Source organism: Notothenia coriiceps, unplaced genomic scaffold (genome assembly GCF_000735185.1).
Source record: "Notothenia coriiceps isolate Sejong01 unplaced genomic scaffold, NC01 NC01_scaffold00012620, whole genome shotgun sequence".
NCBI classification, from domain to species: domain Eukaryota; kingdom Metazoa; phylum Chordata; class Actinopteri; order Perciformes; family Nototheniidae; genus Notothenia; species Notothenia coriiceps.
In genome coordinates this window covers 153,876-179,624 of record NW_011345321.1, presented here as the reverse complement: position 1 = coordinate 179,624, position 25,749 = coordinate 153,876, and the positions used below count along the sequence as shown (strand labels likewise).

The following is a 25,749-nucleotide window of genomic DNA, read 5'->3' as shown; positions in this document are numbered from 1 at the left end:
AGGATCTGACGCTACAACATGAGAAGACTTGGAAACGATGCTGCAATTGGACTCCTGTGAGTAAGTGGGACTGTTACACGCAGCCTTAGTAGTGCCAGAACAGACATATGGCATGATTAATGGATTGCGTTTATTGATTCAACTAAATAATCCGCTTTAAAGGTCACCTATTATGCAAAATCCACATGTTCATTTATTTTATACATAAACACGTGTCCCCTCTGTGTAAAGAGATTCTGAAAGTTTCAGGAAAAAAGATTCGCTCACATTTTGTTTATATTAAGAACCTGTCATGAGAGGATCAGATTTTTGCCACTTTATGATGTCATAACGATTTTTTGGCTTGTGTAACCATTAGCCAATCACCAACCAAGGTAACCCCCCCCCCCCCACCTTATCACCTGAATCTCCTCCTAGCTAGCACCATTGTGTTTTTTTTAACCAAATATCTCTCAGAGGGGCGTGGCAGCCTATTTTCATCGAAAGTAACAGACCCAGAATCAGCACTTTTGGAGCCGGGCTGAAACAGAGGGGTTTATGGGATGCTGCAATGATCTGTTTGGTATTTCAAGCCAAATACTTCAGAGACATGTTTGTATATATCTGAAACCTATAATATGAAAAACAGTATAATAGGGGACCTTTAAGCGCTAAAATAGCTTATTGAAATCTACTCCATTTTATTCAGAGAGGATGGAGAAACTTACTGGGTACGGCTGAATAACGCTCAACAATATGGACTCCTTGCAGCTCCTGCAAGACACACACAAAAGAGAATACATTTTGATAAAGGTTAAAATAAAACAAATGTAAGGAAATCTGGAAATATTTCATTTTTTGTTACTGTTATTTTTTGGACATCATGGCGGATGGTATCACAAGGAACACTGTGTCCCAGTGATGGTCCTGCAGCATGTCCTGCATTCACAGTTTTACTGCAGAGTCCATTCAAGGCCACAGGAGCAGTGTGAAGGAGTGGCCACTTGGGCACTTCTCCATGGACTAATGTTCTGTTTACAGACCGCTGCACAGGTCATACGAGGACCAACGCTCACAGCCAGCCACTCAGCTGTGTCAGTGATATTAATTTAATGAGACGCACGAACAAGCATTGAAACCAGCAAAAGGCTAAATCATGGTGAGAAGAGCAGGTGGTTCATGATGTGCCATATCTGTCCAGCTGAAATATTTGGTTTCATTTCATTACAAAAAGTATTATAAAATGTTGGGCTACTTTTGAAAATCTGTGGCAATAATAAAATGAAGGGTAAACTGTTAAAAGTAGTTTGGTTGTTTCTAAAGTTTAAAAAAGTGAACAACAGTGCCTTGGAAGTTTTTAAGTTTTAATGTTTTTTCATAAGGGATTTAATGTGACTTTCTAACCCCAAATATTGTATCTATCCCCCCTGCAACTAAATGACTGCACCATTACCGGTGTGTCCTTACAGGGATAAATAGTAATACAAACATGTATTTTACAATTTATTAATCATGAGCACTTTGCATATATATTACTTTTTCATTGAGTCATTACTGTATATACTTTGATTTTTCGCTGTAACACAATGAAACCTAAAAACTTCCAAGTAGAGTGACTCATTTTTATAGGTAGTATACTGTTTAATCATCAACAGGTGAAATGACATCTCACCTCAGTGTGTGGTCATACCTGACAAGGTCAATAACCCTCTCCCTGGGCGCTGAGCTGACCGGCTCATCGTTGATCATGATGATCTCGTCTCCTGGGACCAGCCTGCCTTCTGATGGACCCCCTGCCAACACACACCACACAACGGTTAAGTGGTACAAAGTGCACAGTCATGCCATTTGTCTTTGTTTCCTGTCTCGTGGCTTAGGGCTCTAATGAATGCTTATTCATCGAGTGCTGTTCAAATCAATGAATCATCCGCGTGAACTACAGACTGAGTGGGTTTTCCTCTCTACTTTGTGGTTTCAGGATTTCATCTGCTTAGGGGATATTGTGTTGATATTATCCATGGATAGGATGAGTCATTGCTGTACTAGACTGTCGGGGCTCTTTACCTGGTGTGACTGAGCGGACCACCACAGGTTTCTCACTGCCTGCCACAAATCCAAAGCCCAGCACTGGGTCCCGTCTCATCTCCACCTTCCGGGGCGTTGGCGGCACAAACCGGTCCCCGTCCAGACGGACCTCATCCAGGGAGCAGCTCTGGGAGAGGTGGCTGCGGACAGAAGGCAAAGGATATTTCCTATTTTATGGGATTTTATATTGTTGCATCGACTCAGTTGTCTTGTGTCTTATCTGTCAGAGAAACCATTATTTATTTTATTTTTATTATCATACATTTTACCTCCTTGTGTCTATTAACCTGATAAAATGTTATATTTTGCTGCATGTACCTGTAACAAATAATCTGAGGGGAATTTCTTGTTGGTTTTTTTTAACTTGTGATGTGTCATTTTGTAAAGCACTTTGAGCTGCACTCTGTGGTATGAAAAGTGCTTTATAAATAAAGCTTCATTATTAGTCATCACTACGGGTTGTACACTTTGTAAAGCATTGCTTTTGTATGCCGTGTTGTGAAGCCAATGTTAGTATATGAAAGAAAACCGAAATTACTCTTTCATAAATGTGTACAATATAAGAATTCAAAAATGCCATTGCTAATATTTAAAGGGGACCTACAATATCATGCAAAATGCACTTTTGTACGTCTTTTATACATGAATATGTGTACCCGGTGTTCCAGGGAACTCACCAAGTGTCAGAAAACACAACCCTCTCTATTTTCCTCCATACCCAAATCTCTTAAAAAGAGGCTGCAACGGATCTGATACAGACTGATCCAGATTTGAACACTTCTATGACGTCACAGAAGTGGCGGAACGACTTTTGGGCCACCTCCACCAATCAGGAGGAGACAGCCACGGACATTGCCGTTCGAAAGAGCTGGAGACACTGTAGTACATATGCCAGGCCTGTAGATGGTGCTGTTCTCACAGAATCAGCCCATGCAAAGACAGTGTTAAATTGAGCGAAATGAGGAATGGCTAAAATGCATGATCTGTTTGGTATTTTGAAAAATAAAAAGTATAAATATGCCTTATATAGGTATGGTCCTACACTATATTATTCAAATATAGTATGATAGGTCCACTTTAAACAATCTTCTTGACACTATCCCATGCTGCTGTAACACTGAAGACGTCCTCAATGCAGGAATGAAAATGGATGATCTTCATGTTTTCTGTATTTAAATGTATTTGGCCATTACACAACTAAAGCGATTTGATTTTGGATCTTGATAATAATAAGTTAACATGTTTGGGATACACAAGGAACAACTGGATTTGGGTTGTAAGTATTTGGGGCCTTGTATCGGCACAAAGGTTGGCTGTAGTAATTAGTTGATTAATCGATTGACAGAAAACTTCATTTAAAACTCCATTCATTCTCTGAACCTATACACTTAAGAGAATTCCCTACAGAGAAACAATCAAAAGTCAGAACAGAGAAAAATGTTAACAATGTAACCTAACTGCTTATTGTACAGAAAAATATGTTTTGCCTTGTCTCTCCATCCCCACATTTTTAAAGACAGAAAATATATTTTTCGGGGAATAAGAAAGTGGTCCGATGCTGCAGAAATAGAACATGTGGGCGATGGTAATCAGCTCCAATGTTTGTGTTCTCACATTGCAGAGATCCACTCTGTGCTTTACCAAGGAGCAGTCAGAGTTCTCTGTAGTATTCACACTGTTATTTGTTAGGCCTTTCACTTTGCCACACTGATTAAGATGCAGGTACGATGTGGAGTGTCATGATGTTGAAACCTCATTATGACTGATATGATGGTGGAGGAGAATCCTGCCAATAAGAACTCGCAAACAAGACTGTCCTGAATGTATTTAACCATTTCCTTCACGTACCCTGGTCTATGCATTTTGATTTGCCCCTTGCTATCCGGTTATTCTCTTCTCGAGCTTTAAAGCAGAGACTGGTTGTAGCTTTCACATATTCTTAGAGTTCTTACAGTGTTTCTTCACTTTCTCTTGGCTGCAGAAGAACAAGCAGCAGCAGCTCCGTATGGTGCCAACAATCTTGGTTAATTAAAGCCGTGGGCAGACAGTGTGTAATTCACAGTTATTCCTGACACATGTATACTGCTCACCACTAAATACTAACAATTAATCTTTCGAAGCACAAAGCCACAGAAAGATCTGTCAATCGCAATCCTGATTCCACCAAAAAACATGTTCAGCAAGATGTTCAAAGCTAAGTGACTATCAACTGACAATTTAGAGAGGATGATTCAACAATTATATCTCCCACAGCTATACATGTTAAAATGGTGAATGTGTGATCTGTTATTTGAAGTAGAATGCAGCTAAAGATAACACAAAAAGACAGGAAGAGGAAGGAATGCTGACACAAGGTTTTCAACTTCTATTTGCTTGTCGTAATATCAGTCCTGAACTTGAAGTGAACCTGAGGACTGTGATGCTCTTTAACCTTTAAGACTTAGAGAGCTAAGACTTCAAATGAAATAGACTTTTAATGTTAAAAAAAACTCAACCCTTAAGTTACCCTAATCCAAAAGAAAGATAATATGAACACGAAATAAGATAAATAGTACAAACACTTTGTTAACATTGACTTTAAAGGTGGGGTAGGTCATTTTGGAGAAACCAGCTCGAGTGCGCTAGCATTTGAAAATACACAGCCGGAAAAAATCTGCCACTTCCTTACGGAGCCCCTCCTCCAACACACACGAACGTGCACATGACCAATGAGGGCACGAGATAAGTTTGTGCACAGATGGAAGGCTGACAGGCAGGTAGGCCATCCAGTTATTTTAGCCGGGCCGGCTCAGATGATTGGTCGTGCTTTTTACAGCGCCACGGCTTCCACAGATGACATTTTTTAATGGATTTTTTTGTCAAAGCACTTCAGATATTCATTTCTATCGGGATGTTAAGAGCATTCCATGGAATATAACAAAAAGTGTATCTCGAGCCGGTTTCTCAAACTTACCCCGCCTTTAACAGCCAATTCTATGAAAATGCAGTATTTATTATTTGGAGTGGGGTTAACAGGTCAAACAGCACATAGCTACAGTGGGGAAAATACTTTAAATGTATGTTGAACTGTAAAATAATTATCTTAAATAAACAACTTATCTCTTCTTTCTATTGAAGCTGAACAAGCTCTTTGATGAACTGAGCTGCAATCATTTATAGGATATTAAACAACGTGATTTTCCATCTCCTCCAGCTGAAGAAAACAATAGTTTGAGTGCTGCAATTTTTCTTAATTTCAGGAGCTTTTATTGCACAGCCTCCTTGAAGGTTTCTTAAATGTAAGACATATTGCATAAGTCCTTCTCCTTTCTTGTCACAAGGACTATATTTTCGTCCCTTGATCTACCCAAGGAAAAAGCAGAACGAAGAAAAATACGAACTACACTTAGGGTTGTTTATTACTTAAAAATAAAAATAAATATTCACAATAAAGCTATGCAGTAAATGTGTCCATGTGTTATAAAAGAATCCAGCAGGTATTGTGTAATTTCCGACCCGCCGGCACATGGAGCTTGTCTTTATGTTAATTAAACAAATGCCTCAAAAGTAATGCTACTGATTCGATTTAAACGATAATACATGCAAGCTAATTCAATATGAACTGCATCAGTATTATGCAGAGGCCACATTACATGTATTTGCAATTAAGATATAATCCTGTTTGATTCAATTAAAATGACATAACCTGAAGTTATCCATTGGTTGGTTTCTAACACATTAAGGTGTAATTAAAAGATAAAAGAGCATCTCTTCTCTTTCATGCACACACATGTTGTTGGGTGGTTAAAGCTGTCTTTTTTCGTAGATATATTGGACTCTATACTGTTTATAAAACTATTTTTGGCAAACCTTTTTTAAGAACCACATTTTCTTTTAAAGAAATAAAGTGGTTAAGAATTTTTTTTTAAATGAAAGAAAAAGTATTAATCCCACAAAAAGATGTAGTAAATTGACAGTGTTCAACCTGTTACATAATGCAGTTGTTACTCCTTTGCACTGTAAAAGCATTTAAAGAGCTTTTACCTAAAGGCAAAACACATTAACCTTGTAGTTATATTCTTTCAAATGTTTGAATCCCTTCATCTATAATTACGCAAAATGTAAGAAATGATACCCATTGACCTCCCCTGTCATCATGATAAATCACAACATGTTCACATGACCTCACACACCAGTTAGACTGATTTAAATACATGTACATTACCCATTGTGCCTCACTCAAAATGAGGGTTGAAAATCTATTGCAGAGCAACACCCCCAGATGTATTGACAATACAGAGTAGAAACGATTAGGTAAGTAAAAAGCGAGGCATATCAATAAAATGGAGAAACAAAAAGTTAAACTCCAAAGCCCTTTTAAAAAACTATTTTGCACATCCATTTGAAAATGAACGGACTAATTGTTGAAATTAACACCGAAGCCTGTGGTTTCACGGCGGTGTTGTGCAGCAGGACGGTCAGGCAGAGAGAGGCAGCGGCGGTGCAAAGCCTGCGGCACCGAGACTAAAAAGGTGGAGCTAATTCAAAATAATGAGCTGAGTGGGTTGGCCCTGAGGTCGTCGAAGGAGAAAAACCCTCATTCTGTTATCCTAAAATAAAGACAATGTGTCAAATAAGTTCAAAAAAGTGTGCAGCTTTTTAATGAATTTGTTTTTTTCAATGCGTTTAACAATAGGTCCTGGAATATGTTATAACTGGCATGAAAGCAGCAGGGGATGTGTTGTATTTGTCAACAGAATAACATAAGGAAATTACCATTTAAATGTTAATACTCAATAACAATAAAGATAAATAATTACAAATAATTCATTATTTCAGGCCCTGATTAATTTTCCCATATCTCTTAATTTGACCCGCCTATTTGATATTTCTCTCAAACCATGTAATTAAAAGGGATCCCAAGGCTTTCAAGATAAAATTGGTGGTGACGAGTGGGCATAAATTCATGACACACCCCCATCAGCATTTACACACCCTGCTGGTGGTGGCATGAACATGACAACACACAGCAGTGTGGCGTTCAAGTGCAGGGCCAGAATTACAAATGGATTATTATTTGGTGTAGTAAATACTTTTACAAATAGCTTTTCATTGCATCATTTGAATGCAACATCGATTTGAACTAATGTGTTTTCTAAGTGTGTGAGGTAAATATCTGATTAACATTAAATATTACATAAGCATTTCAGGAGAACACCCAAGCCACTATACATACAGAAGAGACAGAAAGTGTTCATCTTCTCTCTGTTTCCAATTCATTTCTTTAAAAAGCATAGCCCACAGTTGATTGTAATGCCTATTAAAATAACACATTTATCCTCAAGTCATAACAATAATTACCTCACAGTGAACTCAATCCCTTAACATTTCTGAAGGTGCTCATTAGACAAATTACCTGGATTTAATATGCCGCTTTTATGTCTGAAATTACAAAATCAAGAGATTGCGAACAAATCAAAACCATATGGACCTGTGCATTCAGGAAGAGTGCCGTCTCCTCCCCTGCACTGCCACCTGCTAAACATGGCTGCATTCCCATTGTGCAGACAGCCATGCATCTAATGGTTCCTAATCATACTCATTAGCTGCTATAGCGTAGCTCCACAACACTCTACACCGTGAGCTATACAGTTAACAAGAGGAACTTAAAGGGCAAGAAATGCTGGCTGACGGCGTATAAAGACTGTTTTTACTCTTGTTTTCTTAAAGCATGTCGTGGACAAAGTGGAGTTAGCTCATTACCAAAAGCAATATCCAAACTCTTGTTCTGAAAGGCTGTTTAGACACGACTCACGACTTGTTGTTGCTGAGGCGGTTATATTTGTCCTGCCGGGAACACAAGCTTTTTTTTCTTTCTCTTAAATTATGCAATCATAGCCAGTTTGTATTGGCATATTTTTTTTGCTGTCTCACTCCTCCTTTAGAGGGACTGGCTAATGTGACCTCCCAAGAGGAAATTGTCAATAAAATGTAGCTTATTCAAGTCAATTTAAGTACTGACGGAAACACTGTTCATTTGACTTTGGCGTCTTTGTGTAACCGTTAAAAGAAATTGCCATCCTGCCATCTCAAGCTGAGTCTAAACAAAGAACAATTCTCTGTAAACTCTGTCATATTCCCAATTATATTTATGTACTCTTTTTAGCAATCCTCCCGACTATTGTCACAGCTGTCTCCAAATTTCATTACAGCTACTTTAAATACCTAGTGTAAATATGGAACAGATACTGCTTTATTCATGTGCTCTTGTCACGCAGATCAGACATGTGTTCCACTGAGAAAAACAACAATTTATTACAAACACCCTGGAGCCTTGACAAACCCCGATGACTACAGACAGTCACAGAAAGGGACATTTGATAATTCATGAGTCTGCCTCAAATTTAGAAAGCTGGAGCTAGAACAGCCTCCATGATCTGCCTCTCTGCAGCCAGCACTTTCCCTGCTCCTTACTTCTTATATAACTCCTCTGACATCACGCTGCTCGTGCTTTAACCCGAGTGTGACAAGTGCTCACCTCCTATTCACTATAGCATGCAAATACACAGATTTTATTCACATTACAGAGATTAATCTAGCACAAAACAATGATGTGCATGTGGATGCATTATAATATTATAATAATTGTTAAATGAGCAGAAGTAACAGTCTCGTGATAAAAGAAAAGGAGCAAATATTTAGCTAAAACAGTCAGAATCTAGTATCTAGTAGGAATGCATTTAGCACATTTGAGGATATGTCTCTGCCTTAGTAATGAAACAAGCGGAAACTAATGAGTTCAATTTTAAAATGTGAACACAAGCATGACAACAAACGTGCAGTTTCTTTTTACCTGCCTGTACAGATATCCAGGAGTGCCAATTAGGAAGGATCAATTACGCCGATGCCACTGTAACCCAGCATCCTCGGGGGAACACTCAGACTCTCAGATCAAAACAAGTCCCTGCATAGGTGAATGTCCTCCTCAGCGGCAGTGCACACACACACACACACTCTCAAAAGCCCTCTTCTGCATTTGGGAGACTGCATGAGGAGTGTTGTGGGTGTGTGAGAGAGAGTGAGAGTGGGCAGGGGCAGAGTGTGCGCAGAAGGAACAGAGAATCAGGAGTCTGAACGCACAGATGGAGGCAGTGACGTGGCCCGGAGAATAATCACAGGTTGGCAAAGCGTAAGAAACATCTGGGACAAAGAACGCCCCCACACTGTTTCTTTAAACACAGGGCACTTACTTGATGTAGCAGTCACGCCCCTCTCTATTGGTGCCCATGTCCCATCCATTGGGGGGTCCCTGGGAATGACTCCAGGTCCCTGAAGGGGGCGGCCAGCCTGAGGATTTGGTCCTGTGGCTGCAGAAGAAGAAAAAGAAGAGAAATGAAGCAGAAATTCATATCATAATGTTTCATTAAACTTGCATAACATGCCATTTTAAGCTCCAGGCTTATACGATAGAGTCAGTTTATATCAGAAATCATTTTTAAATAATAATTTTAATAGAGTTTGTTCAATTATAATCGGGGGCTGACATGAAGCGTTTCGACCCAAGTGATAAGAGATGATTCCAGCTTGATAAACAATGTTCCATAGCCGCAGTTCATTCAGTGAATACAAATCTAATTAATTACGTAAGCTAGACACACAGGCGGAGTTGTCATGCCTCACTCTTGTGCTTTGAGAGGCATGAAATTGGTTATATTTCTAGATGTCAGCACATCATTTATAAAAGGAGCTCAGAGGAATGTCTTTGATTTGCTCAATGCCAAGACAATTTGATAAAGTGTATCAAAGAAAAGAACCAGCCATTCACAAAACAATTATTGCCATCTATGAAATACTGCCCCGTTCTAAGATGGAGATGAAATAAGATTTTCTGATTCTACCATCATAACACAATTCCTTTTAGCCTTTCCCCTGTGCCACAAGTTGTCAGGGTACAGGTTTTCAGCAGAATTGGTTAGAATGTGTTTTTGTACGCACCCCCTCCGTGCCTTCCCTTTATCTCTGTCTTTGTGTCTGCACACTGGTGAGGCTATGAAAGCAGTGGCAGTAAGTTATGTCACTTCAAAGGCATATCTGCCGTGTAACAGGGCTCTTCGCATTCATTATTCAAAGCCCCTCTTTCTTCCCCTCTAAATGTTTCCCCAGTTACTGTACCGATGATAATAAAGTGTGTGCAAGGTGCTTGTATCTGCATGAGAGTGTGTGTTTGTGTGGGTGTGCCCGCTAACACACGTCTGTTTGTGTGGGCGCACGTGCCCACTTCATGAGGTATGAATTAAACATTGCCAACTCATCAACACAACATATAAGCTTGGAGAAAAAGGTACAACATATTCTAAAGCTGTTCAGAGCAAAAGTTAACCACTTCAAAAATAATGCAGCCTACGCCAAAGTATTTGGGGGTTATTCTAACAAAATCAACAAACACACCTAAGTGCAAATGAATGCATTAAATAATAAATAATTCATAAAAGGACGTGTGCTGAAAATGCTGTTTTTGAGTGCGTTAGATTTAAAGTCGGCCTCTGAATACAGGAAGCAATCTTTCTTTCTTGGGTGATAATAGCGTTTCCACATGGATATGGATTTATTTGACCCGCAGTAAATTAGCTGGAAGCAGGCCTCGATGGTGTATATTTAGAACACATTTCCTGCGGCACGTATGATGTGTGTGGACAAACTAGATGCTGTGTGACACTTTTGGAGCCAAGTTCACCTCATTGATGAGTCCTACTTATACCATCCATTTCAGCCTCCGGGACAAAGCTAACAGCCACGTTAACACTAGCAGTGTTCAATGTCGCAAATGTACACATTTAGGTCAAGAGATGTAATGTATAAAAGGTCAAATAAATGCAGCATAAGAATATTATTCTTTGACGATTGTAGGCTATTTCTGAAGGATTACACCTTTGGCAATGACATTTTCCAAAGGTCTACTACGTAATAAAGCATAATGTACTTACAGTTTTAGACGCTGTGCCTTTAAAATATGTTTCTGAACTTAAAAATTGTTCGCCATAATCCATTTTCTGTCTCTCACCCACAAGTTGTCTGTATTAACGACACAGCCATAGACGCTGTGATCTTTGATTTATTTTGTCTACAGGCGGGAGGTGCATTATGCCATTGAGTCGCAGCACTCCAGCTTACTGAGAGGATGAAAAGGTTCACCAACTGGTGGACAGTGAAACTGATCTTCCTCGGCTATAGCATAAATAAATGATGGCTGCACGGTCACATCGGACTAAGTAATTGAGCGCCAAGTGGGCAAGCCATGCTGCACAATTCATGAATAGTTACCCAAGAGTCAAAGGGAGGACAATGGCAACAAGAGGTTGCAAACAAATGTATATTGTTTTAAGACGAATTGCACAAAAACTGCAAAAATACATAGTGACTTATTCTTGTTGTAATTGTGCAAAGTTAACCTCCCAGGAGCAACCAAAGCATCATCTTTAACCATCATTAACAAAAAGAGGAAAATGAAAAATGACTCATAGTTCATCAAATCAATAGAGTACATTGCAAACACATGAAGGTCTAAGCCTTTGTTACCACAGCAACTAGCATCAAGGTTGTACCATACAATTGTATTGAAATGCTTCATTTTGATCATATCTTAATATCTTTGTTCAGATGAATGTGGCAAGAATATGTCATCGAGCCACTATCATTTTCAACATATGAGTTTAATTGTACTGCCTCTGAGATGGAAAAGATCAGTTTTCAGTCCTTCATAAAAACTGCATGAACAATGTGATCCTTGCTTTATCACAGTAGTTCACTTTCCCTTTCATTATTCTAAATACAAGCCAGTCACCTTACCGAGCAGTGTTATGGTGTGTTATGATTCAGGTTGAAATCCTGTTAATGTAGGGAGTTACTATGCATTATGGACAAGCCGCAGCTAAGAAGAGCACATTCCAACAGAGACACTCAAGTTAGTTAAATAATTGACATGGTTAATCTCCATGAGGCTTGGCTATAGCAAACCACACTCTGTTGCCACATGCCGTCCATTAAACATATTGGATATAAAGATTTGTTCATTTTCAAACAGGAATTCAGAGAGGTATTTTCTCTGAGTAGAGTTCGTGTCAAAGTCCGCATTTGCAACTTGTTAACTGACATGAACGTGCTCATCGCCAAAGGGCAAATCTCTGCATTTACTTATTGGTTCTTAGAGCTTTCCCAGCATGCACTTGGGGGGAGTCAGGGAATTATTCCGGAAGAGTTTAGAGGTCCACATTAATATCAATATTACTTAGCTACATCACCATTACTTAAACAGCACGTACTTCTCTTACAGTGTAGCCGGTAGAGTGTGTGATTTATAAAGATCCTGTCTAATAGGATCTTATGTATTATTAACAAACTATTTCATTATGTCAGAGCAACATTCAGAACAGTTGCAGCTTCATAAATCCACACACAGGTAAACACTGAATGCAAACACACCATCTGTAATGCATTACCAGTAGTTTTAAAGGACTTAAACTAATAGATATAATTGGACTTCTTTGGATCAGGCATCCATGACAATTGTTATTGTTATATCACAAATGTATTCCCAATAGACTTAAACTAATAGATTGAATTGGATTTCTTTGGATCGGGAATTTATATTACAATTGTAATGCCTGTCTACATTTAACACTGCACACATACCCAACTTTTTGTAATCGAAAAAATAAATACATCCATATTTGTTTGTCTCTTTTTGTGACAGTGAGGGAAGAAACACATTAAGGAGTCTGTGACGCTGCTTCTCGGTGTTAAACAGAGACATTTATGCAGAGACAGACTGCTAATGTGATTTTGTTTGGATATCTGTGAAGAGACAGCAGATGAGATGACCATCTCCTGGGAGGAGCAGAGAAGTGGTTCAGACAGAGAGGAACCGCTCTGATTATAGGCCTTATTCCACTTCTCCTCTTCAGACTACCTCCATACTGTCGAGGAGACAAACGCACTGCTTTTGTTTCAGGAACATCGGCCCTCTGCTTCATTCTAATCTTGTGGTGAATACGGCAAAAGAACATGCCATTTTTCTAAATTGGCGGTTAGAGTATTCAAAAATATTGCCGACAAGAGCACCGCAACATTGCTTAATGTCATCGTACTATTCTTGCCCATTCTGTGATTTTTACCTCATTGTTTTTGTCTACTTATTGTTTTTATTTGACCTCAGAGAATCAAACAGTGTTTTTTTTATATATTCCTCGTTTACACGAAACCACTTTCCCAACTAAATCAGATCACATGAGGGAATTTCTAACACAGACTTGAGAATATGAGTCTATATCCCCCCCCATTAAACCCACTGAATGTTGTATTTCTGTGTTTGTCTTTGGAAGCCCTGATATTGTTGCCATGGGCAACTGCACTATCCTGAGCAGCTCCGTGGTGCCTCCATATAGAAAAGGTTTTTGGTTAGTTAATCTCCTCTGGGTGGGAATAAAACAGCATCTGGGAAACAGGCCACACGCTATGATCCTCCTGCTCTGTTACAGTGAGTAAGACCTCACAGCCTCCCTGCATACCTGTTCAACAGCAAACACTATTATCTTACTAAACAGCTATACTTGAAACCTGGATACACAACTTGCCTGCTGCAGCACCTATACTTGCAGAATTCAATGTGTATGGTTGCACACGCACGACACATTTTCTCATTTGAATGAAGCATAGAGACATCTGTCTTTTCATTATTATTTCATTTATACCCTGCATTTTCTCAAAGCCTCCTTTGCTTCGCAGTGCGTTATGTAAAACATCAAGCAAACATAGTGGAGAATTTAGCCCGTGGGCACTGAACTAGACGTGGATTCACCTTATTGTGCGACTCACTGCTTTTATGCTAAAAGCTTTAAAGGACAGATCTAAATAAATGGTTGCCTGGGACCTCGTGCACCAGCCAGCTGGCTGCCATCTCTGACCCAAAGCCATTTCTGATACCCTTCCCTGAGAGCTTCTGACGAGAACAGCTAACAATGACAGATCTGTTGCTCGTTGTGTACTCTGATGAACAATTAGGCTAATCAATTTGTGTCCAGACCAGTGATTTCCTGTGCAAAAAGTTTGCAGTCAAAACATGTCGAACATAATAGATTTTTTAAGAAAATCCCAGCCTTGAGTAAAGTCATGCAAAACAAGTAAATTATCTTTTACTGATGTTCCATATTTAATCTTGATGGCATGAAGAAAGAAATTCCACTTACACATTTCATGCAAACATGTATCTTTTACACGACTTTGCACTATTGCACAATAACAAATATTCTATCAATGCAATGCGGAAATGCAAACAATTCCTTACACAAATGTCAGCACCAATATTGAGTTAGGAAGTCACTGTGATAATTAAAGCTTTGTCCATAGATGTGCAATGTTAAGGCTCATCTTCACAGTAATGTCTTCACAGGATATTAAAAGTTCAACAACTCTGAAGTAAAATCAAACCAATGTTCAACATGGAAAGATCAAATGGTGCAGTTTTTCTAAACTTTAGTTAAACGCTGCCAACTTTCTTTTAAAAAAAATGGGGGTGAAATCTAGCAATCACTGCTCCAACAAAAGAATATCAACAATGTGAAAGTGTTAGATTGAAACACGAAAAACAATGAAGGAAAATGTAAGAAAGAGCATCCCTTTGTTTCTGAGGCAGTCACGTCTGGGGGCGTTGTAAGGCAGCAGTAGGAGAGAATGAAGAAAATGTTCCCTTACTGGTACATCTCTAAATACATACAGTGGGTTTCTCTGTAGCCTTAGCAAAATAGAGTCATGCTGATCTAAATGCTTTCTGGCAGCTGAGAGAGAGAAAACAAACACAAAACGCCAGTGTAGCAGTGGTAACTCATAATCAGGGATGGCATTGTGTGGCTTATTAACAGTGACAGGGTGCAGTGACCATGGTGGTCCACTGGGAGCAGTATTAGAAATGCTGCCGCCGAGGGATACTAACTGGAAAACAACGGCCCTTTAATCTGAAGGAAAACCCGTTCTATATGCCTGCTTTCCTCTAGGAATGGTAAAGAAAGGAAATGTTCATCAGGAAAAAACCTCTCAAGCATTGCTATCCTTCCTCGCTGCAGTGGGTTGCTGTTATTGTTTGTCTTTCTTTTTTTGTAAACTAATGAGACAAATACCAGTGCAGTCTGTTGATGACTCATAAGCGAAATGCACTGAGCGAGAATTCTTGTGACACAAACAGTATCTGATTGAATAATTCCCATTTATGATCAGTTGTTCCCCCACTAGTGGTCTGTGGTGTTTCTGATGGAGCCAAATCCCAGAGGAGGATTAGTGTCCACTGGGGCACATCAACTCAATCTAGCAGACCCATGGGTGCATGAGGTGAGGTGTCACCCTGACAACGAATACATTCCTCCAGACTTTTAGTTCAACATTCACATGCCACATACTTACACATTCATGTTAAAAAAACAAAACAATTTCCCCATTGAAGAGTTACAATAAGATGTTTCCTCAGATGTATTGTTTTCATTGTGCAACAGCAAGCCTTTAACCACTGTCAGTCATCTCTTAGTGTTCATCCTCCTGCTCTGGGCAATGGAATGTGAACTTGACAAATCATATTACATGACCACACATATGTACAGTATGAGTCTAAAGACCAGGAACAGATAACAGTACATTGTAAACCAAAAAAAGGTTGAAAATGACTTATGAATGACATGAATTGGTAATCATTATCTTTGGCCTGAAGTGATTTCAATTTGAAACAACCACACATCCTCCTCGTAGTGTTTCAGAACATGTATGGTTTGATGACACCACATGAAGCAACAAACCATGACTACTCTCCGCAGTCCAATACATTTACCAACTTATATCCACACAGTTTACATAAAAGAACTGCATCGTCCTCTGCATCCACCCCACTCCTGTCTACTTCACTACATCATACAGTACATGACTGCACAACTTGCTCTCTTGAGCAATCAATAACTCAGCATATTGAATCACCTCGTTCCACATGTGATCCTTGTGTCGTGTCTATAAATCAAGCCCATACGAAGACACGAAACACCACCTGCTAGAGAACGAACAGAAGCATCCGTCGGACTCACCCTGACAGCTTTGGCATCTTCACAAAGCTGAACACATCCATGTGCGCTGCAGTCAAAGCTACAAATTAACCATGTACTTCACTCCATTGTCCCACACTGTCTTTGGCAGCGAGGAATAAATAATTCAGGAAAAAAAAGTGGAGCTTCCACAAGTCAGGTGGAGAGATTAGTCCTGTTGTCTGGGCTTCTGCATGGCTGAGTGATTGCTGTGTCCTCGCCTCAGCAGCGCAAATCCACAGCTCATGCAAAAGGATCTGGCAGAGCAGCTTCCCCCGGTTACATCCTTCAAAGCATGCCTCTGTTAGCTGCGTTAAGCCACCTTCATTTAATTTCCATCGCGGTGGAATGATGTGCGGGAGCCACACAGTAACAACAGCTTTGGAGAGAGGCAGAGAGAGTCAGGAGCAGAGAGAAGGAGGGAGGGACAGAGGGGGGGCGATGGTCGTGGGAGATGAGAGTGGAAGAGAGAGAAAATGAGGAATGTGAGAGGATGGTGAGTGTGTTTATGGAAGCAAGGGCCATGAGGATTACTACTAAAGGATGCAGACAGCTTTCAAGAATTCCCCAAAGGCGAGCCTCATCAATCCTCAGACATGCGGTGTGTTTCCAGCAAGCAGGAAAAGGTTAAATGATGAGAGATGACATGCGGGAGACACACTCTCGTAGAGAGAGTGCAAAAAGCAACAGATGAGCAGCTCGGGAGACAGGAAGTCCTAATGTGTGTCCCCTCCCCAGCTGGGGTCTCTGCCTCACAGCTGCACATTAGGATGCCCCTACTGTACACTGCATTTGTTTTGACCTTTCAAAAACAGTTCAGCTGCTAAATGCTTTCTCTCAATGAGCCTATTCATGAGAGGCCTCCAAACATTTTAGCATTCCACCCAAAACAAACAAGCACCGAGCTGTTTCACTGGTGTCAACAGAACATCAGGATTGTGCGATCGCCGTATGCAGAACGGAAATGTATCATAGATAATAAGATTTGTGTGATTAATTAATGACAGGCGAAGACAAGGGCTGTTGTGATTCATAGGTTCGCTAGTCGGCTGCCTGCTAATAGAGGCTTCGAGCATCTAATTTCCTCTGTGATATTTTTTAATAGAATCTCCGTCAATTTTCATACGTTTTTTCATCCAGTTCAAGATGAAGGGCAATTTCAATGTGTTTGAGAGTTCCTATTAGCATGCCAAGATTACAAAAACTGATGAATGAGCAGAGTCCTGAACATTTAAACCACATATTATTCGGCTAAGTGTTACTCCCGATTTCAGCCCCATCTCCAGATGAAGAATCACCACGTGTCTGCCTTCCACAAAGAGGAAGGATCTACCTTCATAAATCAAACAGCACAGATGAGGCACCACTGTCAAAATCCACCAAGATCCAATTAGCCTTGTCTCTGATCCAAGGAGGTTCCACACTTCTTCACGTAGCTGAGACAGTTTTGATCAAAGGAATCTTCTACAATAGGAATTCAGACAATTTACTCGGTTATCCTGATCTGTGATGCGCCTACAGGAAACAGACAAAGCTGTTAGAATACAGATATTTACTACTATCAATAAATAATGCTCCAAATGTCAATACACTGAGGAAACAAACACATTGCTCTTGTTCATTCATAAAACAGTATAGTCAAAATAATACAACTTAAAAAGGGATACAATGAGATATTTCCCTAACTATTTATATTCAAAGTGAATCTCTGCTGTGGCCTCAACATAACAATAAATAAACACTCCAATCAATAAAAGTGGCAGGTAGTAATGGATAAATAAATAGAAATACATAGAATATAAATACTAGTTGAGGAATTTCAAGCTACGATTTGTTACAGCTTCCACAGCCGAGTAGCAAACATGCTATATTAAAATGCCACAACTTATAAGCCTCTGCAGGGTGAGTCAATGTGCCTTTGCTGAGAGTGATACATGTAATGAAGAATGTTGTCATTTCCACTCAGGCTCACATTTGTTTTCTTCCATATAAAAGATACAACTAGATGGGAAATGGTGAATCTCACAATTGTCTCTGACAGATTTGAATGTTTTACTTAAAGTCTGTGAACCTGAGAGAATGTATCCATTTTTTTTAAAGAGACAAAGTGGAGTGAATCATCACGTTATCCCACTCTCAAACCAAACAGTTTAGCTGATGACACATCCCTGCGAGGGGTCAGACAGTTTTTTTTTTGGTGGAGTAAACCCAAGAGATAAAAAAAATGCACGAATGAGCGAGGAGTAAACGTCTGACGAATTGCTTAAAACACAACCTTGGTGTCCTGTGTGAGGGGGGGGGGGTGGAGGGACGCAGCGTATTTCATTCTGTTATTTTTGTCCATTTGGGCTTGCGGCACAGAGGCCAACATTAGTGGCAGAGAATATTAGGGTCAGACAGAATGGTGATCTGAGGAGACTATGGCTGAAGCTTTGAACGATAAAACCCAGCTGCCCTGCTCATCCCTAACTCTCCCCTCTCTCTGAGTCTTTTAAAACAGCTGATTTCAGTCATTCTGGCACACTTGGCCCCTTAAAACCCAGCAGGGCTCACATTCTGCAAGTCCTGCCTTTGGATCTCATTGCTTGTTGCCTTTTAAAACTCAAATAAGCAGTGTTTGAATTGCTTAGCGTGCTGGATAGCAAGGCAGACATCTATATTTTGAATCATAAAAACAGTAGATTTTTCAGGGATTTGTCATGTTTAGTGTTGCAGATTGAGCAGCATTTAATACTACACTCTGCAGTATGGTAATGTGACTTAGCTTTTACCGCCCTCTGATCCCAACTTAGCATTAGTGGGCATTGGACCTCAACCAGATGTGTGTCAGCGTCCACAGCAGCAAACTACCCTCAGAGTGCAACCACACTTAATTTTGTCATCAGCAGCATTTTGTCTTATTTGGGGAATCTGTAAACATGCATCCGCCTCATATATGAGCCACCTCAGTATCTTTCTCGATCTGGCTAATTTTTTGGGTGAATTAAACACCTTTTAGTAGGGAATTTGAAGATCTGATTTGCCATGAATGGTGAGTGGTGTGATTAATTGGGATAAGAAGTTAACTGTTACCGGCAGCCGTTATGCTACGCTTTGAAAAGACCATGGATTTGGTTTGCCAGTTTCACTAAACCCGCTGATAAAGTTCGAAGCAATACATTTTTTTTTAGCTTTGAGTGGAAAAAAGTTACTGACAAAATGCTGGACACCTACAGTACATGTGCTGTGTTTCTGGTGAACATGCACGTTATCAAACATGCGGGTCAATGGCAGGTCACATTTGGTAAATTCCTCTATCTCCTACATCCGCTTAGCCTTCTCAGGGTAGCTGCAGGCTGATGCTTCTCCCAGCATGCATTGGGGAGGAGGCCGGACCACCGACATTAGCCAGTCTATCAAAGCTGTTCTCATTTTGTTTATTCAAATTCCCTTTATCATTATTCCTGTGACCTTTAAAGAGATATTTCTTAACTTGCAGATTTGAACTTTTTAGTAACCAAGGTAATTAAGGTTAAGACCGGATTTATGAAAAAAGCCATTAGGCTACAGATGAATGATTCCTTTGTTTATGTTCCTATCATAACTTAAGATGTAAGGATAATTGCTGTGCTGTCCTAACTATTACTTATCTTATCTGTACAGCTGCTTTTGTATTGCTTTTACCCAAACTAAATGTAAAGAGGCGGAGCTTATTGAGTGAGAGGGTTAAGCAACGATGTGTTAGGTTTGATGACAAAGCGCTAATTAGTTGATACAGGCTAAATCTTTCAAAAAAATAACATATTTGGATTGCTCTACAGATCTTACCAACATCTCTACAATTCAATATGTTTTATTGAGGATAACAAAGTTTAAAAGAGATTTTTAAAAGTAGTGTTTGTAGCTAAACAATTTACATAAAAGTTGAAGTAAAATGAGATTTGTAAAAGTTTCTCAGTATTGCTTCTGTAATATATTCGGGAAAATCCTATCTTAGACTCTACGTATCCAACCCTTATATCTTGCTATATGTCTTACTAATCTGACCAAATGTAAACTTGAGATATATGTCTTTGCAGCAAACCATTTTTGACTTCTTAAAGCAAAAGAAAAAGAGGTGTTAAAATGGTTATTAATTGCCTTTTACATTTAAGTAAGTTGAACCATGTGACATCCTAGATGAAGATTCTTAAAGTTACACATCTAAATTGAAGGTAGCCATCAAAGGTAATGCATTTTGCTTTTCCACCTTTAACATGTCACAAATGTGGCTCTGAAAATAACTTAACCATACAGTAGTTAGACTATGCTACCGTCACTCAGGAATGGAGATATACAAAAAAAAGTTATTGTGAAAGTTCTTAAACACTGATTATTTAAAGAAGGCTGCAAATCTCACAGAAAAACTTTGCAAATTCCACAAAACATACAATACATGATTAGTCAGATGCAGTGGTAAAGAATAACTTAACGGTTGTCAGTCTGCTTTCCTCATCAAACACAAAATATATTCATAAGCATTACTTGATTAAGTCAATGCTCATTCAAATGACCATGGTCTTGTTACCCTCTATTATCATTATCGTCATAACAAACACAACTTTTAGTGTGATAACTATCATCAACTATCATCAGCGAAATAACAGTTGTGACTAATCAGCCCTGACTGAATCATAAAGTTAGTACAGAACAATCCACAGCTACTACTCACTGAATGACAGTGAAGACACCGAGATCATTGTCGTCTGAGTCCATTGCTGCTGACAGGTCTTTAATGCAGTGCTTGGTTCTGTTTTTCCTGCCCAGGACTTTCAATTCTCTTTCACTGATGTGTGTTCCCGACTTTTCTCCTTACTCTAAACTTTCTCCCCGCTTAATTTGAACTTCCCATAGGCAACTGAGCTCGTCTGACTAAGCCGTTCAGTTATGATTACACAGTGCCCCTGTCCAAGTGAGTGGCCGGTGCCCTGGGGGAGGAGACCGAGCTAGTCGCCTCTGCCTCAGTAATGAAATAACATCACATTCCGGGCCAGTGCATCAGAAAACACAGTGGGATCAATGCTGAACAGCTGGACTGCAATGGGGTGCTGTACTGGTTAAAGCTGCCTCAATGCGCGAGCCTCCCATGGAAAATATATTCGGTTTGGATGAAATTCACCTGTGACGTTGTTACATTTCGTGGCAGGAGAGACAAAACACATTTTCCAACAGCTGAGAAAAACATCAGTTTTATTTTGATGGTATTATTTACAACATTTCCAAAACAACCAAATAGTATCTGAAATATTAATCGGATCCCTGCTCGATGCATTTGGAAATGCCATGTGTTTTATCATCCTTGAGAGCTTAAATATTAAGCTTCAACCATAATCCCAACTCTATCACTATCTGTCTGCCAACTGTCCCCCAACAGAAGCAAACCTTAATCCTATATAAACCACAGAATTAGACCTTAACATAAATGGGTTAGGGTTATACATTTATTTCCTAATGTAGTTTGCAAACATCTATCATATAATGCAATGCGTTTTTGACATAATACATACCGTAAATTGAATATTGTTTATCAAGTAATTCTTTAGTTTTTTGTATTTCCATAAAGCCATGGCATTTTTAACATTATGATGTTCATGCTGGATTATACCATGCATACTCTCTGATGCGTGAATGGCATACACAGTCTTCCATTAGTTATGAACAGAGGCACGTGCCTTTGCTTCTGCAAGCAAAAAGAACTGCTTGCATAACGCATCCCATTCCATGTACACACAGCAGACAACTGAAAGTTCAGCTTCCTATATAACAACAAAGACAGTGTTTTTCCTCACAGTAATTTCCTTACAGTCATTTGTAAACGTAAATTGCATAGTTCCTCTTTATGCAAATCCCGTAGATGAGCATGGTCATATGTTCACAATGGAGCGCTGTGTGAGGTTAAAGCAGACAAACGCAGACCTTTCTGCGAGATAAATACTGCACATGGAGCCATCCAATCATGTGGTCTAACATTCGCCCCTGGGCCACAGCGCTGCATCAGTGGCCTGCTTTCCGTGACACACAGGTCGCACCACTCGAGTGGGCACAGGGGATGCTCACAGTGCAATAGCCCTACACAGTGCATGGATAAGAAAAACATTTAGCATGTTGTCTTGGGGTCAAAGCAGCGATGATTAAAGATAGTGATGATAGGCAGTGTGTTTTGAAACTCATCTGATTGACTGTGTGCACTGTGCATGGGTGGATGGCTCATTTGTTTCACTAAGAACAATGTTTTGCTGCTTCTTAACAATTTTCTCTGACAGCTTATACGATCGCAACATGCAGTGCTGAATTTTGTGATAAATTAGTAAAACACACTTAAGGGCACATGTAACAAAAACCTCCCAAAGCTCTCGAATAAATAATGAATAAAAATGTTAAATAAAAGCTGAGCAAACAACCAAAAGGAAACGATGCAGTTACTTCCGCATGCTAAAGATACGAGATCATTTTCAGTCCATCAAAGCAAATATGTGCCTCACATAACAACAGGAAGGACGCCACTTTTTCATTACTTTATGGAGCAAAACAAACAGTAGATGCAGTCATTTGCATAAAATGATGAGAGTTGCTCCATGCAGAACAGGAAAAGTCATATCAATATAATAAGAGCTACAACTTGGCCCTCCCTTAAGGTTACAGTTTTATTTGTAAAAGCTGCCGACTGCATTAATTCCAATAATGTGATTTACAATATTTGGAGACAATCATGGTAATTATCTTTTTTGCCACAGAAGATATGCCAATGCGTCATTAATCTGAATTAATTAGGCAAGTTGGAAAGCCGTTAAGTTTTGGGCAGAGCCACTGCTCTCATTAAAGGTGTTCTTTCTGTTTAAATACAAAATTAACATAAAAGTGCACTATTTAATGAAACTTTTTTTAGCATATCGTTTATCATTATAATTTCTTGGTCTGCCTGTAAGAAAATATAACACTAACAGGCATGAAAACAAGTCTCCTGATAAGCTGTTAAATATAGTCATACCATAGACAGGAAGTACACAGAAGTCAATGGCAGTCAATGAGATTGCATGATATCACATTCCTCAAATCAGATAGCTACTCTCGTGTCAACACTGCAGTAGCTCCTCCCTGCTGGCCTGGGAGGATAGATTTCACAGCATCCAGCAATTATCTGTAATGTGGGACAAAAATCAATGTGCCCATGGAAAGCTGCTAAGGTCACCAAGCAGACGTTTCACTTGAATCCGAAACACTGTGTTGCTGCAGGCTGGGCTCCAAGCCTATCAGCCAGCATCAGTGAGAACAAGCATCATTTGTAATGCCACGGATTAGGATAATTATTAGCCTAACGATATGGAAGATAATTGTTGTTTGCATGTTATCACGGTTGACTGACATATTATTGCAGATTTCCGTCATCTATTAACACTGATGCAAACTATAGCTATCACTTCACAGAATGATTTTGTGTATTTTAGGAATGTGTGAAAAATGGTCTAAAAGAAACTTAGATTATTTATTTTTAACAGTTTTTTGTAGACATAGTTAAAGTTACCTTTTTCATACCTCAGTCCTAAACAAACTACTCTCTTTTCAAATGTCACACAACCTCTTTCAAACTTTCACTTAAATTGATTTTACACTTTAAATAGATTCAATTTGATATGCACATTCCTTTAAAATGTAATAAAAGATGGGTTTGGGACCTAACATATTGCAAACCCCTTATGATTGAAACGCTCCGATGTCAAAAATGTTAAACATGGTGGGAAATAAAGACATAAAAATGCCTCAAACTCACCTCTGCTGCTCTTGTTTTCTGTCCAAACTGCCGCCAACACAAATCTCCCTTTTGCTTGTATTGTCAATTTCCATGTCTTTTCTCTCAGGTAGAAACTCAGAACTGCAGCTAATGGAGGGCAAGCGTCGAGTGGCTCACTTTGTGGGTTAGAAGATACTGGCTGTACTCTGAAGGGAGGGGAGGCCTCCTTGATAGTCTGGTGTAAATTATATTAACGGCAATGGGATATTGAGAAGAATGAAAAATCAATACCTTGTGGCCAATAATGTTTGAAGGATCATGCTGAGTGGAAATGTGAGACGGCATGGCCTTACTCTGACGCAGAGACTGTTTCTGTGAGTGGTAAATCAAGTGCTTGTCTGACATCTAGATAGCAATTCCTTCTCACCATTACTCCCCTTCAGTGTAGAGAAGAAGTGCAATCAAATGTAAGATGTAATCGGAGTAATAATCGCAGTCACTAATCTGATATAGGTGCACTCTACCAAAGGGATTGGAAATTGTTGTTTTGTCTTCAACATCTCTTGTTCCAAAAGACAAATGGATTGTTTTTCACTTTTGCAAAGAACGCATCTACACCAGGGAGACATACAGATGTTTGATTCTTGGAATTTACATTTCCCTGAAAAGAATAGGATTATTTGGGAGGACTCACTGAGTGAACATTATTCATTGAATTGAATTGAGAGGGATGAAATCCTCTTTAATGATCACACATGCAGAGCACACAGCACACACAGTGAAATGTGGCCTCTGCTTTTAACCCATCTTCGTACTAGGAGTCTAGTACTAGGAGCAGTGGCTACTGTACAGCGCCCGGGGAGCAATGGGAGTGAGGGGGGTAGGGGGTGTCCGGTGCCTTGCTCAAGGGCACCACAGCAGGGCAGGGCATATCTTATCAAATAAGATATCCTGCCTAGATAATGGTTGTTTTAAAACATGTTTTAAAACCCAGCTTTTAGGGTTGTTATCTCTCTTTATACATACATATTAAGGGTTTGAGAAATAGGTGTCATAAACAGAATGACAAAAATGTCCAAAGGCGCTCTCTTGTTGGTGGCCCACTAGGACAGATTCACTCTTTAATGTGTATCATTAAAGGTTCATAACACTATGATGCCATGGGCGGCTTGTGTATGTGTGACAGTGCATCAGCACAGACAAGTGTTAGAGAATAGGAACTGCATTTGACCAGGTAGCCTACAGTTAGGCCAATTATGCGATGTTGTTTTTTACATTTGTTACCATAATTGTAGGGATGTTGTATAGATGTTTATTATACAAGCAAATTCAGCAGGGTTACCTTCAGTAGAATATTGTCTTGAGTGTGGCAACGGGAAAGGGAATATAGGGCTCATATTCACTGGCACAAAAATCCCACCGTATAGGCCTAATGTGTGTCCTGCTTGCAGCCGCTATACTACCTGATTTTGAGGCCCTGTCGAAATCTAACATTTAACAGAAAATGTACTTACAAGATTACATTTAATTTTAATTTAATTTAATTATCAAAAAGCAATATTGTTTAACAGATGTACTGCATTGCACAGGGAAAGGGCTGAACAGGTAAGTTATTAGGAGCCCAGCAACACGAATTACCTCCTGGACCCTCATGCAGCTTAATCATGGCATCAACACAGGTATATTCTCCAAATCAGTCTTTAGTTGAAACGTGACTCAGTTGATGCTAAAGAAGCAGATTGTGTACTACCGCCATCTAGTGGATTGTTCCAAAAAAGGAGGATATCTTCTCTGAGCTTATGATGCTAACACATACAGTCATTCACAGCCTGTCAACTCCACAAAGAG

At 39.5% G+C, this 25,749-nt stretch overlaps 1 protein-coding gene across 4 annotated transcripts in view; it reads right to left on the bottom strand.

The window, feature by feature from the left end:
• Positions 1–25,749, bottom strand: part of frmpd4 (FERM and PDZ domain containing 4) — a 39,891-nt gene that overhangs the window by 9,604 nt on the left and 4,538 nt on the right. The window contains exons 1-5 of one of the 4 annotated variants that reach the window (XM_010773514.1): positions 20,845–20,922; positions 9,294–9,410; positions 2,044–2,204; positions 1,670–1,772; positions 708–753 (exon numbers count right to left, since the gene is read on the bottom strand). In XM_010773514.1, the coding sequence (XP_010771816.1) occupies positions 708–753; positions 1,670–1,772; positions 2,044–2,204; positions 9,294–9,410; positions 20,845–20,888 (471 nt within the window). In that variant the 5' untranslated portion in view covers positions 20,889–20,922. Of the gene's footprint in view, positions 1–707; positions 754–1,651; positions 1,773–2,043; positions 2,205–8,896; positions 9,102–9,293; positions 9,411–16,157; positions 16,448–20,844; positions 20,923–25,749 lie in introns of those variants that run through there. The other 3 variants (XM_010773515.1, XM_010773516.1, XM_010773517.1) reach the window with 3 other exon arrangements.